The sequence below is a fragment of the Mastacembelus armatus genome, chromosome 9 (genome assembly GCF_900324485.2).
Source record: "Mastacembelus armatus chromosome 9, fMasArm1.2, whole genome shotgun sequence".
Taxonomy (NCBI): domain Eukaryota; kingdom Metazoa; phylum Chordata; class Actinopteri; order Synbranchiformes; family Mastacembelidae; genus Mastacembelus; species Mastacembelus armatus.
In genome coordinates, this window is record NC_046641.1 from 25,650,099 (window position 1) to 25,666,374 (window position 16,276).

Below are 16,276 nucleotides of genomic sequence, written 5' to 3' on the forward strand. Positions count from 1 at the left end.
ATGCGCTTTGTCAGGTTTGTCCTGGCTGCACTGTACTGCTGAATGTCACCAGATTAGAAAGCAGAATTGTGGGCGTTTGTGGGTGTCATTAGTAACAAACAATAATTACAACATAACACACTGTGTGTGTTCAAATGGAGGTGGTTCCGGGTGAGTTGACAAAGACCTTGCACTTGATGTCATGATCTTGGATACGTAGGACCAGCTGAGTCTCTCCTGTGGTCACCATGGTTACAGGCTCAGTCCTTGTCTCCTCACATCCTGTGTCCTACTGAAGGTGTTTGCTTGGATTGAAAACAAGGCTCACGAGAAGGTGGAGGCAGTTGCATCACGAGTCAGACAGGAACTTAAAATGAGCCACAGGGCTCAGTGATGCTACCAGGATGCTAATGGCTAACTGTGTTTTCAGTCCAGCTGCCTGGTAAATTGAGAACAGTTCGCCAGTTGGTTTCTAGGCTGGAACCTAGTACTACTGTTGACCAGCTGCAGCTCCTGAGCACCTGTGAGTGACGTCTCTTCCTGTTTACATAAAGCTCTGAGCCTCAGTGCTTTGTCCTAATAAAAAACTGTCTCCACACCTGTCGATCTGTTCGGAAGCACTGGCAGGTGTCAGGTTTCATTGATACAGACATGAGTGTGTGTGTGTGTGTGTGTTGTTGCAAAGATGTCACCTTTCACCCATCGCCATAGCAAGTTTGATAGTGTAATAGTTTATTGGAGCATCTCTCTTTATAAATACTGATGTTGATAAATAACAAGATAATAATAAGAGGAACAAAAAGTTTCTCATAAATACAGAAGATCAGAGACAGAGGCCACAGTGCACACAGCAGAGAGGACAGTAGAGTTCAGTCTGTACGGGACAGCAGACGTGTGTTCACAAAATATTAATCACAATTTAAAGTCTTTACTGTTTTACAATAAAATCTGATGTTTACATGAAAGTAGAATTGTCTGAAACAACACAAACTAATGTCTAACTGTCGGGCGGGTCTTCTGAACCAGATTAACTGGATACTTGATGCTACAGAAGCCCACAGCAGCAACAGCTCAGGATTACTAATCAATAGAATGTCATATCTCAACACAGTATGATAAGGTTTGTTCTGTTTAAATGGAGCTAGGCTAACAGTTTCCCCCGGCTTCCTGTCTTTGTGCTAAGCTACGCTAATAGAACCTGTCTCTGTTCACAGAAATAAAAGTGTTGGACTGTTCTTTAAAATTACATTCTAAAGGTAAAGAGCATAAAAACTGTTAAATATCTTCTCGACAGATCTGAGCTCCATCAGACACTACCTCTCGACCAGACTTAATCTGAACAAAACCTGCTGAACACCAGAGCCACATACAGTTGGAGTTAATCCAGTTAGTCATGTATATAAACAAGTGTAGGCCACAGGCAGCCAGAGCTGGTCCAATTTGATAGGTGACCTATACAGGTGGAGTTGTTCCAGGTGGTGCAGAGCCAAGAAATGACGCCCAGTTTTGTTGTCAGCCATTAGTGGCTCTGAACAGGAAGTACCCAAAAACAAACAAACGAAGAACAAAACAAAGAAAAAAACGGATATGATGTCAGGCTGCATAAGCTGTTCCAACAGGAAACATGCAAGCAAAAACAGGAAATCAGAGGTAACCTAGCAACAGGGGCGGAATAAGGTCAGAGTTCAGCTCCATTTCTAGGGGAAGTGATTGTTGAATGACAGGACTGGAATAACTACGACAGCACTGATTGGTTGAATTTTTAAGAATGGTCAGGTGTATGATTTAGCTCCACTGCCAGACGCCTCACATCATGCAGATTTGTCCTATTCCCTCCCTGCAGTCACAGCCAATCAGAGCTCAGCAGCAGGTTGTTCAGCAGTTGCCGGAGTTACGAAATTCTCCGTTCTCAGTGATCTGCAGAGACGATGTGTTGCTAGGAGACAGGCCGTTTCTCTGTGATGTCACAGCGTACCGCTCCTTCAGCTGAGTCAGCGCTGCCATCAGTCGAGTGTTTGCCGCATCGAGACTCGCTATCCTCTTCTCCTGATAGGCAGACAGGTGAGACAGACAGACAGGTGAGAAACCGCCTGACAAATGGACAAATCACACAAGTGGGGGCACAACAGGTACCTGTGCCTCTATGATCTTCTGCTTGGAGTCAACCACAGCCTGCATGTCAGAGTGATCCTTCTTCAGCTCCTCCTCTACTGCCATCAACCTGCACAGGTAAATGGTCAGACTGTTGACTGCTGAATTTACACAGACGTGTGCGCAGGTGTAGAAACAGATGTGTGTGTAGGCATCGTGACAGACGTGTGCAGGTGTTCAGACCTGCTGATGATGCTGTTCATCTGGAGGTCTTTGTCATCTTGCAGCCTCCTCAGTCTGCTCTCTGTGTCCTCCAGCCGAGCCTGAAACACATGCATACACCTATTGGTCCAGCAGTGTCATGTGATCACACACATTGGAAGAGTCTCTGTACAGGTCCAAGTCCTCCTCTGTCAGGTACAGACCTGATACTCCTGCAACATCCGCTGGTTCTGCTGGTCTTGGACCATAAGACGAGTTTCACACTCCTCCTGACGCAATGCTGCAACTCGCAACTTCTCCTGCAGCAACGCAATCTCCTGCTGGTACTGCTCACACACACACATGCACGCACGCACGCACGCACACACAGGCACACACACACACACACACACTGTCAGAACCATTTCAAAACGGAACCAGAATTAGTACTGTCCCAGTATAACAAGTCTCTTACCTTCTCAATTAGGGTGTCGTCATGGCGGTCATCTTCCGTTTCGCCGTAAGAGGAAGCAGAGTTCATGTTGAGCAGCCAGGCGGCGGTCCGATCCAGCGCACAGGGGGAGGGTGCCTGAACACAGTCACACTGATGTGTCACCATAGTAACCAGGTGAACCTTTGTTTGTTTTTTTGTTTGAATGAACACAATGGGGGACAGCAGGCCTGTCGCTGGCTGATCATCATCACCTGCTGTCTGAATGCTGAGGGGGTGTCGGGCTGTAGTTAATTCATTAATTAACTTGATTAATTGATTAACTTCATACTAGACCAGCTCTTGTTTAATCCTCACAACACGAGCCATTACTACCACACCAACCCCCCCCTCTCTGATCTTGTCCACCAGGACCAGGGCCAGCACTGACGAGGTCAGACTGATTGGTTACCGTAGTAACAAGATGGTTACCTTGGCAGCAGGTCGCTGTTTCTCCGGGCTGTCTCCTTTAGATGATGATGATGTCTGTCTGAGCCGCGACTGGCCGCTGCTTGGCCAATCAGGGCTCGATGACATCATACTGCCAGACGCAGGACGAGGAGGGTAGGCGGAGCCCCCACCAGCACTGCTAAGCATGCTGGGAGGTGTCCGGCCACGAGGAGGTCCTGGGGGAGCAGAGTTCGGGGGAGGAGGCTGATCAATGCGTCTCTGAGGACCTGAGGAGTTCTGACGTGGGGGGGGCCGATCCACCTGGGGGGCAGAGTTTTAACAGTGACATCACTTATTTGATCTTTCCAACTAGCTCTGAAATGACTGATCAGGAAATGGATATAAACTGTGATCAGAGAAGCTGTGACAGCATCGTTTACTGTTTAGAGGGTTAGGGTTGATCAGTTAAAACCAACTGATTTCATTGGTGTTTATTGGTATCAGTTAGATTCAACTATCACAAAGCTGACAATCTAAGGCCACGGCACTGAGTCGGACTTTCATAGTTTCTAAAATAAACCTGTTTTTGCAGACACACGGTTCCAACTCAATATATAATACATTTGCATTCACAGTCCAAAACAAGTGATATTTTTAGTCTTTTCTACATTAAGTAATTGTGTCATTGTCCATGTGGGCAGAATGTGTAGTTCAGCAGAAGGCACATGAGGCCACTTACACTCTGTCAGCACTAATACCACTACACGCAGGTGAATCCACAGACATACCTGTCTGGTCTTACCTGTGAGAGTCTCTGTGAGAGACAGAGCTCGTCTGGAGTATTCCTCTCCGCTGCTGCTGCTCGACATGGCCGACATCCTCTCCCCTCTCTCCCCCCTTTCTCCACCTCCCAGCCCCACAGTCATCTGGGTAAGAAACGCTGGTTTGGCTGTCATGGCGCTCCTGTCCTCTGTGTTTCCTTGTGACCCCACTGAGCCATCTGAGGGCGTGGCATCCACCTGATGCGGCTGCCGTGGAGATGTGGTGGTCATGTGATACACTGGATTCTGAAAGGAAAGGGGGAGTAGACCAGTCCTGCGCTGCCACTGGTTATCGTCAAGTCCATCGCTAGGGGGGGAGACCTGTAGGTCGACCAAAGACAGACTGCGACTCTCATTGGTCAGCTCTGGCCCCTCCCTTCGGCCCCCATTGGTCATTTCAAACCCTGGCTCATTCTCATTGGGCTCTGAGTAGGAAGAGCTTGGAGCGGGAGAGCCCTGCAGGCCTGCATGATGTGACATAAGCAGCACAGGAAGGGTCAGAAGTTACAGAGTGAGCGTGAGAGGCAGAAAAAGCTAATTGTATAAACATTAGAGTTCAAAGGTCACCTGATGCAGGCTGCAGACTGGATCCTTTGGTGACGAAGAACAAATCTTTGTTTTCAGGAGTTGGAGAAGGAAGTCTGGTGAAATCTACCAAACTACACACACACACACACGCACACACACGCACACACACGCACGCACACACACACACACACACACACACGGAATCAAACTGAAAACCTTTCATTCACTTCATTAGCAAGTCATGAGTGTTTGACCCTAAACCACCATAAACTATCAAAAAGCCTACAAACCAAACTGAATTATTTAATGACCACTTTACAACTGCCTTCAAAGTCTCAGCAAACTAATGCACCACCATCTAACCAAGCTTCAATACTCTAGCTACTTTACACCCACTTGCATCAGCAAGTTATTATCTATTATCACCTGCTGACAACAGTCCGTGGCCGTTGATCGTTTACTCTCAGTGCATCATGACAAATGCTATAAACGACATGCTACAAGCAGAGCATATGAGGCTCACCCTCCATCCAGTCCAACACTGCCCTGCAGCCCAATGGAGGGATTACATGTGGCCAGAGGTGGAGAAAGGGGCGGGGACAGAGGAGGAGGAGACAGAGGGGGTGGAGACACCACTCGCTGAGGCTCAGGAGATGAAACTGACACACCGCTATGGTTAGCCACGCCCCCTGGGTTGACCAGAGCTGCCGACACATCTCTGAGGATCCGAGGAAGAGGACCAAGCTTTGACAGGCAGGACTGGAGATAGGCAGGAGAGAAAGACCAGTGTTAAGATGTTAAGATCTTACGTGACCAGATGTGTTATCCGTTCAGGTTTTACCTGGTCAAGCTCGGTCAGCAAAGTGTGCAGACTGGAAAGCTCTCTGCCAAGGTCAATGTAGCCGTCGAAGCCAGCAGTGTGGTTTAGTCCATCTGGGTTTGAGATCTCCTGCAGGAAACGCTGCATGCTGCTCCACTGCCGCTCCACAAAGTCATTCATAAACAACATGTACTCCTCCTTAGTGCCGAATCTGCAGTGACAGGTAAAATAAAGGAAAACAGGCAAACAGCAAATATAAAGGTACACATAGAGACAGACTGGCTAATTAACATATTGATAAACTTACAGGTAAAGAGCATAAAGACATTAACTGTAACAGACACAACTAACCAGAAGTCATAATAATCCAAGTAAAAGACCAGCTGCTTCACAACAAAGGCCTTGCAGCTCCTTCTTAATAAAAGCCCGGACTTACTTGCTGAAATTGGCCAGGTTCTGGATGACCTTAGCGATAAGGGTTAAGGTTCTCGCTGTGCGCTCGTCAGGGTATTCCTGCATCAGGTCAAACAGTGATGGTGACATTACAGCCGGACACAGGAAGCGCAGGAACAACGAGGCGCTGATGAGACGCTCACTAATATCTGGTCGCCCCCGGTTACCACACTCCTGCCTCCATGATGCAAACACCTCCTTCAGCTCTCGGGGAAAGACCCTGTTTGGATGTAATATTGCAGACTGGGGTTTACTTCACTGAGGTGTTTATCGCTGCCTATGGTCAATGCATTCACAGTGTTCACGTTTATGCGTGCACCTGTAAGAGTCAAGGATCTTGCAGAAGGCGAGTTCGCAGCACATCCTCAGGTTGGCCTGATGCTCTGCCAGGTCAGAGGTTGAACAGCGGGACGGGTCAACCTCACAGTTCTCATCAGACTCATACAGCGCTTTAATGAACTCACCTAAATACAAAAAAGGAACTGTTATTAATAAAAAATAAACAGGAAACACACGAAGACAGATCAGACCAAAACACACGTGTACAGGTATGTACCGAGGGCATCCTGCAGGTACTTCTGTCCAATCAGCTTCAGGTATTCCTCAATGCTTTTTGTCGCCAGCGTGTTCTCTCTGAAAATCAGCTGGTCGTTGTCACGGCAACGGTCTACCTCTGACATCATCAGGTCAGTAAGGAAATCCTGCAGATGGAGGTCAAAGGTCATTCTCATTAAGCTGAGAGGGGTCAGGGTGGGGTGGTTTTATTTTGAAGGTAGTTTTGGTTAGCGAGGACCCAGTATGGATGAAGTCGGTGAAGTGCAAGATATACTAGTTGTATTTGACGGTGGGTGGTGCAGGATGGGGGGTGTAGTTACCTTGGCCTTGCCGGTGCTGTGCAGGATGTGGACAAGTGCAGCAGCCAGCTCTTCCTTGGCTCTCAGAGTGATGGAGGCCTCTAGAGTGCTACAGAGCAGCAGATAGTTGGAGCTGATGTACTCAGCGAACTCTTTGTACTGTTCCATCGGTAGGATGACAATACTCTGGTAGCGAGCTTTGATCCTCACCGTTGGCACAGACGACTTACCTGAAACATGACAGGTGTATTAACAGTATCTTACCATACTTGAGATGCTGCTGTTCCCGGCAGGTGCAGAAATCAGATGCATTAATTTATGGCCGAACTCCTGATTGATTAGAAAAGGTTTTAGGAAAGGAAAAACTCAGGACGACAGCTCAGACTTGAGGATCTAAGTCCAAGGTCTACAGAATGAGTGCACAGGTGTGAAGCTGCTGAATGACGTACCCCAACTGTAATGTCGGACCATAGCAATGCAGCCTTTCAACAAACTGTACTCGATACATGTGACAAACCTTGAGTTTTATGTCACATGATCCTCAGCAGACAAACCTTACAGATGTTTAAAACTTCATTGCTGATATGTTGTGACCAGGTGTCTTTACCTGGAGAAGGCAATTTGTGTACGTACCCCGTATTGTACTGGGGGTGCTCACTGAGTACCACTTTTCCACCAGCTGTCTGCCTGTCACCATGGCAACAGGGATGTTGACCAACCCGACATAGCTGCTCTTGTCCTTCTTCCTCTTCCTGTCTGTGTCTTTGTATAGGTGGAGGGTGATGGCGCTGACGGATGGCAGACTGCTGAAGTCAAAACGCTCTCCCCAAAATATGTTGTCAGTCTTCAGTTTACACGACGTCCGGGCATAAAGACTGTCATCAAGACACAGCTCGCAGAAGTACCTTTAATACGAAATACTACCTTTAATACAATGCCATCAAGACATACTGTACTGTACTGTGTAGCACCCCTACCTCTATGTCAAACTGTGGGTGTAACAGAGCTCAGGGACAGCATTCCCTACCTTTTCTTTGGGGGCAGGTCTTTGGCCTCGATGACCCACACGGTCAGGACGTTCTCTACCCTCCGGCTGTTGTCTTTGTTGGGATGAACCGCACGTCGCAGGTTCTCCATCCATTTGTCTCTTTCTGCTGCTGAGCGACATGAGAAACACTTGGTGCCTGTTGAGGTTGTTACCTAGAGACCGGGGATCAAAAGTCATCACTTGGGAAACACAAGGGTCAGTGTGTGTTGTGAGGAGGCGTAGAGTAGGTGTAGTTATTGTGTTACCTCAAAGCAGTAGTCCTGTCCCAGCAGGGAGGAGTGAACTGGTTTGATGATCACTGATTGGTCCATCCTGAGCTCCAGGGACGACATGCAGCCGGCGCTTAATAACGAGTCCTGGCTACCACAATGCAGTCGCCGCATCACACACCTGAAACAGCAGAACGTCATCCTGAGTTTACTCCAGTCATTGGGTTCAAACACAGTGGTGGCAGCAGATAGATAAGTTAGTTCACAATGAACCCTCCAACACTTTGTTACAAAGTCCTGCTGTCTCCCTACAGACTCTTGTTAATTAAACTAGAACCAATATGAAGAAGATGATGAATCCAGTCAACATGTCTCTGTCCTCCTCAGTTTGATCTCTGTGGGTTCAGTAAAACGGGGCAGGGTCAGATTCACTTGTTTGGCCTGTAAATAAGAGCACGTGTTTCTGAGAAAAACAAAAAACAGTGAAAGTTTCTTGTGAATCCAGGAGAGTCCACATCACTGTTTTCTCTGGTAGAAACAGGGACTACAGTAAAAACACATTAGTGTATCTTCATTCACTGTCCCAGCGTCTGTGGCAGCTGTAATCCTGACAGACTTTCTCAGCTTCATGGTCAGAGATGCTGTGAACACATGAATTCATGCAGAACATGGTACAGCAGCCTTTAGACACTGCTGCAGTACAATCTACAGAAAAACTAACTGACAGATTGAAAACACACACTAATGTCAAAAATTCACGTTGCTAACTTTTAAACCAGTGTGCAGGTAGATCCAGGTGCAATAGATTTTAATGCACCCGTCGTACAAGCTTGCGCTGTGATTACTAGTTGTGGCCATAGATGGCGCTGTGCGACTGCATACACTCAGCACAGCTGGAACATCTGGCCCAGTGGTGTCGCAGTGATGTTCAGGCTCACAGGTTTCCAGTCAGTGCAGCCATCAAACTGTCCGTGTTGTACTTCCTTTTCATTTGGCTGTGTCTTTCTTAATCTGCATAGATTTATTATTTAGTTTTATGTTGTACATGTTTTTGTCTTTAAACGTCAGGGTTTGAAATAGGTGTCCGTGTTGAACATTTTTATGGCTGCAAATCTTAAATAAATCATATCCTGCAGGGAGTCATGGAAGCTGACTGAGTACATAGTGATGACTTTGCTCTGCTTATTGCACCCAAACCAGCAACTAATATTTTGATGACCTCTGCAGCTTCTACTGTAAGGAACCCCAGAGTCACACCTCGGAAACCTGCTCATCCAAACAGAATTAGCCCTGTCACTAATTATCAAAGAGCTGCCGGGATTCAGTTTGTCAAGAGTACAAGAAGAAACGATTAACTCTAAACCCGGAGGCAGCTCAGCCTGACAACAGACGTCGCAACAACTAAAGCACAGAAACAGAAACACACTCAATATAATAAAAAAAACCTGCTGGAGGGCTTACAGTGACCTCTGACCCCTGAACACACACAGATAGGCCGATGATCTGACAGAAACAGTGTTGTTTCTGCTTTAGTTCATTATATCTCCTCATTATCTTAACAAGCTTCTTAATGTTATCTGCTTACAACAGTAAGTCTCCAACGTGTGTGCGGGCTTAACCTTATTTAGCAAAGCATGTTGCTAGCAGAGTGTATCTAGCTTGGCCACATGCTAACATTCCAGGCTAGCTAAACCTACCCTAACACACACACACACACACACACACACACACACACACACGCACACACATACACACACACACACACACACACACACACGCGCGCTCAGAGAAAGAGACGCAGCATGCATGCTCATGCAAATCAGGTAGCAGACATCATGATGCATGCACCCTCCCATCCCCCTCCACCCCCTAGCACACAGAGCAGAAATTCACTGCAGCACATTTATCCACTGAGACACTGAGGACAAAGGCAGTCAATGCAGAGGAGCAGGATACTCACCGAGCATTCTGTGTGAATGCTGGGGGGGTGGGGGGGTTATGGATGCATGTTGTCCTTCAGCAGCAAACAGTAGGAGGAGAGAAGAAGAAAGATGGAGAACCTGCTGATCCTGATGCCGTTTGCTCGAAAAGCTAGAGACCTGTCTCTTCCTCTGTTAGCTCGATGCTACTGATGCTACACGGCTCCAGCAGCTCTCTCTCTCTCTGTTTGTTTCTATGTGACTCAACCTCGCTCTCTGCCAGCAGTCGCCCCTCCCCTGCAGTGAGGCTGCCCTACTTCCTCTCCTCCTCCATCTCCTCCTCATGTCCTCTCCCTGCCTCCTCTCTCCTGTCAGTCTTACTCTCCCTCTCTCCTCCAGTCTTTAATCCCCCCCCACTACTGTCACTTTGTGCCGATGATGTCCAGGATTACGGGCCTGCACCCTCACCCCAGCCCCCACCAGCAGACAGATTATGTGTGGGGTTGCTCTGTACAGCAGTGACCCGTGGTCAGAGTCTGATCTGCCATGTACTGTTCACCTATTCCCCCTCATCCAGACTGACCTACGACAAAAATCTGGCAGGATCCACAGAGTTCGAAGATACGTGGGTCTGAGCCTAGATTGTCCTGGTCCGAGGGTTTGCAGAACCTCCCCCCGACCCACACAGAGCCTGCAGATTCAGGAGTTCCCTGGTCAAATAAAGGGAAACACACTGGTGCACCAGCAGGCCATTACTGACACCTATGAGCTTCACGTCAGAGATCCTCTTCAGTCCATTTCAACAAATCTGGGGGCGGCTCTGGTTCAGGATGTAGAGCAACCTGCTCTACATCCTGAACCAGAGCCGCCATGAACTAATAGGTCGGTGGTTTGATCACTGGCTTCACTAGTCCACATGTGAAAGTGTCCTTGGGCAAGAAACTGAATCCTTGGTGGCGCCTCCATTGGTGTTGAATGGGCAAACAGTTTAACAAAGATCTTTGAGTGTAGAAAAGCATTTACTATATGAGGTTCACCCTCCATCCTACACTAGCTGTTCAGGCTGGTCTGGAAGAGGTATTGTGGATGAAAAAAGCCGAATGTGAGTGTAATTGATTATCAGTAATTTGTTACCTGGTGTCAGAGGTATTGACCAGGTTGGTCTTTCCGCTGCTCTGACGAGAAAGTTTAGGCTGCGATCGTGTTCGACGAAGAGACTGTTTCAACCTCCGGGAGAGAAAACCCTGAAGAAGAGGAGGAGCACATAAAATTAGAAGGTTAAATTCTTAACAATAACAATAAAAATAATATTTTTTATTCATCCTTTCTGCTTTTCTCTGAATCATTTGGAGATGTGTAAATACACTGATTTAATGTTATACAAATAAATTAAATTGATTAGATGTTATATAAATAAACTGAATGTTTGTCAGTTTGTTTGTCAAAGATACAACATAAAATCAGTCTCATGCTCCAATACGATTGGCTGAAACTACCGTGTCTTCCAGACTATAAGTTGCACCGAAGTTGCTTTTAGCAAAAACGGCCATGTTGAAGATAAAAAAACACGTCTCATTTCTAATTACACCAATTCTAGTGTAAATTAGCCTGTGAAGAACGTAGGCTAGACAGAACAAGCAGACGTGCATTAATATTTTCATTCATCTGTGTCAAGTAATGTTAAACAACTGCACCAACATCAGGAAGAAGCTGAAGCAGCGTCTCCTCCTCTCTCAGGTTGTCTGAATGTCGACACTCAGTCCAAACTGTGTTTCAGCTTTATTACCTGCAGCTTGATGTCTGCAGTATAGCTCTTTGTTTGGGCGCCATTTGTTATATTAGGAGTTAGAGTGAAAAAGTGGGACTCATAGTCCAGAAAATACAGTAAAGTGTTCAGCCTTTCTGTTTACCTGTCTAAGATGTCACACTGTTCCACCTGCTGGTGAAGCCAATCAGCTGATCTACAGCTAACAACAGCACAACATCTGTTACCGTGGAAACAAGAGGCTGATCCCAGCTAAGACCTGAGGCCTGTTCTTCGTACGTGGATCTGGATCATTGAGTTGATGATCTGACCTGATCCTGGATCTGTTGGTTTTTCCAAAGTCATGGTGACATTCTTGTCCTGGTGACATATCCCCAAACTTAAAGCTGCACAAGTTTACTTCCTGTAAACAGGAGAACCTCTCGGATATAGTCAACGTTAGACCAGGAAGTCCATCCAACTACGGAATCCGGTTTTTACACAGTGATCCATCGACACTGGGTGACTATATTACAGACATTTAAAAAACATGAAGTCCTGCTGGATCATCTGACCTGTTCCCAACAAAAAGATTTAGTTGGGAGGGATCATCTACTTGAATCCGCGCCTCAAGAAAAGTTTAATTAATATATTATTTTAATACATTTATCTCTTAGCCTACAAACAGTGTTTGCGCTGTCACGTCAGAGGACATGATATTCAGCTGTGGCGACCGAAAGGATAAAATGAGTCACACATTTAATTTCTCAGACACTTTTTACCTCCATCTTTTTGCATTTTGGCAGCACCGCCTTGCTCTTCATAGTCCTCCAGCAGCAGTTCTTCTTCTGCTGCAGTGAAAAAATGTGCTCCATCCAATCACTATAGCCAAAGGGGATCCAGCTGATCATTGTGTCAATAATTGATATATTTGTCCTTATCATCAATCATGAGAGCAGTTACCCCAGATGATTGAATCCAGCTTGTAATACACCTTTCAGGTGTGTTTGAAGAACCGGATATGAAATTTTTCGATTAGAACCTCCAGCATTATTCGTTGGATCCTGGATCTGGTGAGCCAAGTACGAAGAACAGGTCTCGAGTGTGTATTGTTGTGTATATACTTACCGTCACTCTGGTGGTGGGCGTGTCCATGGCAGAGCTACTGGGCATGCTCTGTCGACGCACACCTCTGTCTGGAACATCTGGAACAGACAGAGTGCACCATGGGAGTGCTGGTAACGCAGGTTTTTCCAGCAGCAGAGGGATGTGTTTGCTGCTAGTGACATCACACCGTGACCTAGTACAGCAGTACGTACAGCAATACGCAGTATCACATAGTGACCAAGTATAGCAGTACGTACAGCAATACGCAGTATCACACCGTGACCTAGTACAGCAGTACCACACCATGACCTAGTACAGCAGTACGTACAGCAATACGCAATAACACACCGTGACCTAGTACAGCAGTACGTACAGCAATACGCAGTATCACACCGTGACCTAGTACAGCAGTACGTACAGCAATACGCAGTATCACATAGTGACCAAGTATAGCAGTACATACAGCAATACGCAGTATAACACCGTGACCAAGTACAGCAGTACCACACCATGACCTAGTACAGCAGTACGTGCAGCAATACGCAGTATCACACCGTGACCTAGTACAGCAGTGCGTACAGCAATACGCAGTATCACATAGTGACCAAGTATAGCAGTACGTACAACAATATGCAGTATAACACTGTGACCAAGTACAGCAGTACCACACCATGACCTAGTACAGCAGTACGTACAGCAATACGCAGTATCACACCGTGACCTAGTACAGCAGATACCGTACAGTAAGTTACTGTGACAGGAGGTACAGTTACTTCATCACTGAGCCACGTGATTACATAGTAACTAACAGTACTAACATAGTACTGCAGTACTGTGCACTGCGAGCAGAGGTTCAGAGTCAGGCAGAGACTGGGGAAACATGCAGCTGTTATCATTATCATTATTATTATTATTATTAGTAGTAGTTGTAGTAGTAGTATTGCACAGCTGTCAAATGTTGGTGAGCTGCTGAACATGTTTTTGAGAGACTGGTGCGACTGCTGGCAGAGTGACTATTTCAGTCTTGTTCATATTTTACCTACCCAATAAGGGCAGTATTGTCTGGAAAAACCCCCTGCTGACTGAAGGATTTGGGGAAAACACGCTTCAGCTGAGTCTTAAATCTTTTCTCAGTTCGGTTCTGAAACAGAATGTTTGTCTACAAACTGTTCGTGGTATCAGTGTTAGGGTTTTAACGTCAAACAGTAAAATTGAGCTAAAAGTCTTTTTATATTTTTGCTCTTTGGAAAATTTGATTATTTTTAGCCTTTTGTCTGTATCTTTGTACAACTAAATTATAAACACTCCTTGTTTATAATTTAGACCTGCAAAGGATTGGAGACAACCGATCCTTGTGACCTTTGACCTTCAGCTTCTGAATACGACAGGTTAAAGTGGCTAAAGTTAACTCATAACCTATGGGCAGACAGCTGTGTTTCCATGGTAACCGACCTCAGCTATCAGATTATGAGATTATTATTATGACATGTCATCAAGATTAACCAGAGGACGTAATCCCTGCTGCAGTCAACAAACACACAGGAAATAACGGATGTTTCTTCTTACCCCTCAGGTCCTTAAACACTGCATCAAACTCCATATCCATCACCTGTCACCTGTCTGACTTCCTGTCTCTCTTCCTCTCTGTCTTCTTCTTCTGCTGCCTTTTAAACCCCCCTTACCTTTGTGGGCGGGCCGAGGAGGTACTGAGGTCACATGGAGAGTGTATCTTAGCAACCAGACAGTACAAGTCTCCGCCCTCTCTGCAAGAAGAAGAGGATGGACCTAAAGAACAAGCAAAAGTAGATAAACGTGAAGAACCTCATTGTTTTCTCAATTTAAAGCTGCAGGTCGACACAGTGGAGTAGTGGCACAGCAGACTTTTTCATAGGGTAGTTACTACAACGTTATGATGTGAAATAAACATACTGATTTTACTGAGACAACAGGTGGAGTAAGAAGTTGTATCAGCAGCAAACTGTCACATTACAAAGTAAGCAGTTCAGAAAACAGGAAGTGAAACCAAGGAGAAATGAATCCCAGGGAATGTTAAAAGCAAATGTCATGTAAGAATTTAGCTTTGTTTTTCTCTACCTCCAGGTTGTCGAGCATCAGCAGCTCTGAATCCAACAGGATACACAGCATTTTACTCCAGACGTCAGGCTCCACCTTCTGGCCACATGACAGCCAATGGATAGAGGCGCTTTTCATCTCTGTGACATTATCACAACATCATTATATTAACCTGTGACAGAGCGTGATGTCAGACAGGTTCATGTGAGAGTAAGACATCTGGATTCAGTTCCACCATAGTTTGTGGTTCACGCAGGTGTTGTTAACACCTGTGATTATCTACATTGGTGTCTGCTCGGAGCACACCTGTGATTAATTACTGCAGGTTGCATTGTCAGTAGTAGATAGATAATAAGACCAGAATTTGTCTTTACGAGTTTATGCTGCTGTAAACAAATGTCAAATTTTATATGGGAACGAGTTAATGTTTTGTGAAGCTGCAGGCAAAAAGGTAAACAACAGGTATACATCACTCAGACATTTGTCAAACAATCAGATCTTCCTGTTGGGTGACCTCTGGAACTCACCAATCACATTCATCCAGCCCAGGTATTGACACCTGGTAAGATGTTTCACCAGCTCTTCCATGGCAACAGGTCCTTTACAGAGAGCAGTATTCTGGGTAATCAAAGAGACTGACTTCTCATCTGTCTAACACTGCATATACCCTTAAGTCAAAGACAGGTAGACAGTTAATAGAAAAGATGGTACACAGGTAGAGCACACACACATAACCAGATAGGCCAACTAGAAAAGCAGACAGACGACAAAGAACAGCAAAAAAACATTTGAACAGAGACATGAAGATAGAAAGTAGCTACAGGTAAAGACAGAGAAGTGGCATAATATAAATACAGGTATTCAGGCATGTAGAGACAACTAAGAAGTGCAGATACAGACCAACTTACGGGTAGACAAGGCCAGAAGCTGCAGTTCGTCTCTTCAGCTGCCGTCACTTTATTAAAGACCTTGACCTGCCTGCAGGGACCCTCAGCACAGCAGCACAGACCTGAAGTGCCTCTGTCACTGTGTTGTTCTTGGCGGTTAACACCTTAATTGTCTTAGTGGATCATCACCTGACGCACTCTCACTTCCACACACACAAACTTGTTTCCATTTCTCATGGGGACATTAAATTGACTTCCATTCATTTTTTGAAAGTTGGCTCTAACCCTAACTGCCACAGACTTTCCCATAACTTTAAAACAAGTTGACTCTAAAATTCAGTGATTTGGATTTTGTTCCCATGAGGAAGCTAAGTCCCCACATCACCATGTAAACAGGTTTCAGTGCCCACACACAAAAATAGGGAGGTCAAAAGTCATACATGATTTTTTTTTATTCCAGAAAAAGCTGGTAGCTGATTGGTCAGCTGAACAGAAAAAGGCAAACAAAGTCACATGATCAAAACAACCAGTAACAGGCCAATGGGAGGAGTACGTGGTTACTATGGCAGCGAGGAAGGGCTGCAGGTTTAAAGTGACAGAGTGGCAGTTTAACGTCTTGGAGACTGTTAGCATTCTTAACACTGTTAGCATTCCTCATTCAA

General features: G+C 45.8%; 1 protein-coding gene across 1 annotated transcript; it reads right to left on the reverse strand.

Moving 5' to 3' along the window:
• Positions 1–561: 561 nt before the first annotated feature.
• On the reverse strand, positions 562–14,814 carry LOC113138792 (disabled homolog 2-interacting protein-like). Its single transcript, XM_026321551.1, has 21 exons — positions 14,749–14,814; positions 14,337–14,439; positions 12,676–12,752; positions 10,938–11,047; positions 7,921–8,065; positions 7,655–7,827; positions 7,261–7,532; positions 6,649–6,857; positions 6,330–6,474; positions 6,093–6,237; positions 5,757–5,993; positions 5,342–5,531; positions 5,024–5,259; positions 4,540–4,631; positions 3,940–4,436; positions 3,194–3,472; positions 2,747–2,860; positions 2,496–2,618; positions 2,314–2,393; positions 2,113–2,200; positions 562–2,025 (listed from the first exon to the last, which is right to left on the reverse strand). The coding sequence occupies exons 1-21, from the start codon at positions 14,797–14,799 to the stop codon at positions 1,855–1,857; spliced, it is 3,537 nt and encodes a 1,178-aa protein (XP_026177336.1). The 5' UTR covers positions 14,800–14,814; the 3' UTR covers positions 562–1,854.
• Between the last annotated feature and the right edge of the window lie 1,462 nt (positions 14,815–16,276).

Excerpts from the sequence above, each read along its gene's own strand:
- LOC113138792 (XM_026321551.1), bottom strand. The coding sequence starts at position 14,799 with ATGCTGTGTATCCTGTTGGATTCAGAGCTGCTGATGCTCGACAACCTG. Across the intron at positions 11,048-12,675 it reads CGCCCACCACCAGAGTGACG|GGTTTTCTCTCCCGGAGGTT; the intron begins GTAAGTATATAC and ends CCTCTTCTTCAG. Across the intron at positions 4,437-4,539 it reads CAGTCTGCAGCCTGCATCAG|GCCTGCAGGGCTCTCCCGCT; the intron begins GTGACCTTTGAA and ends CACATCATGCAG.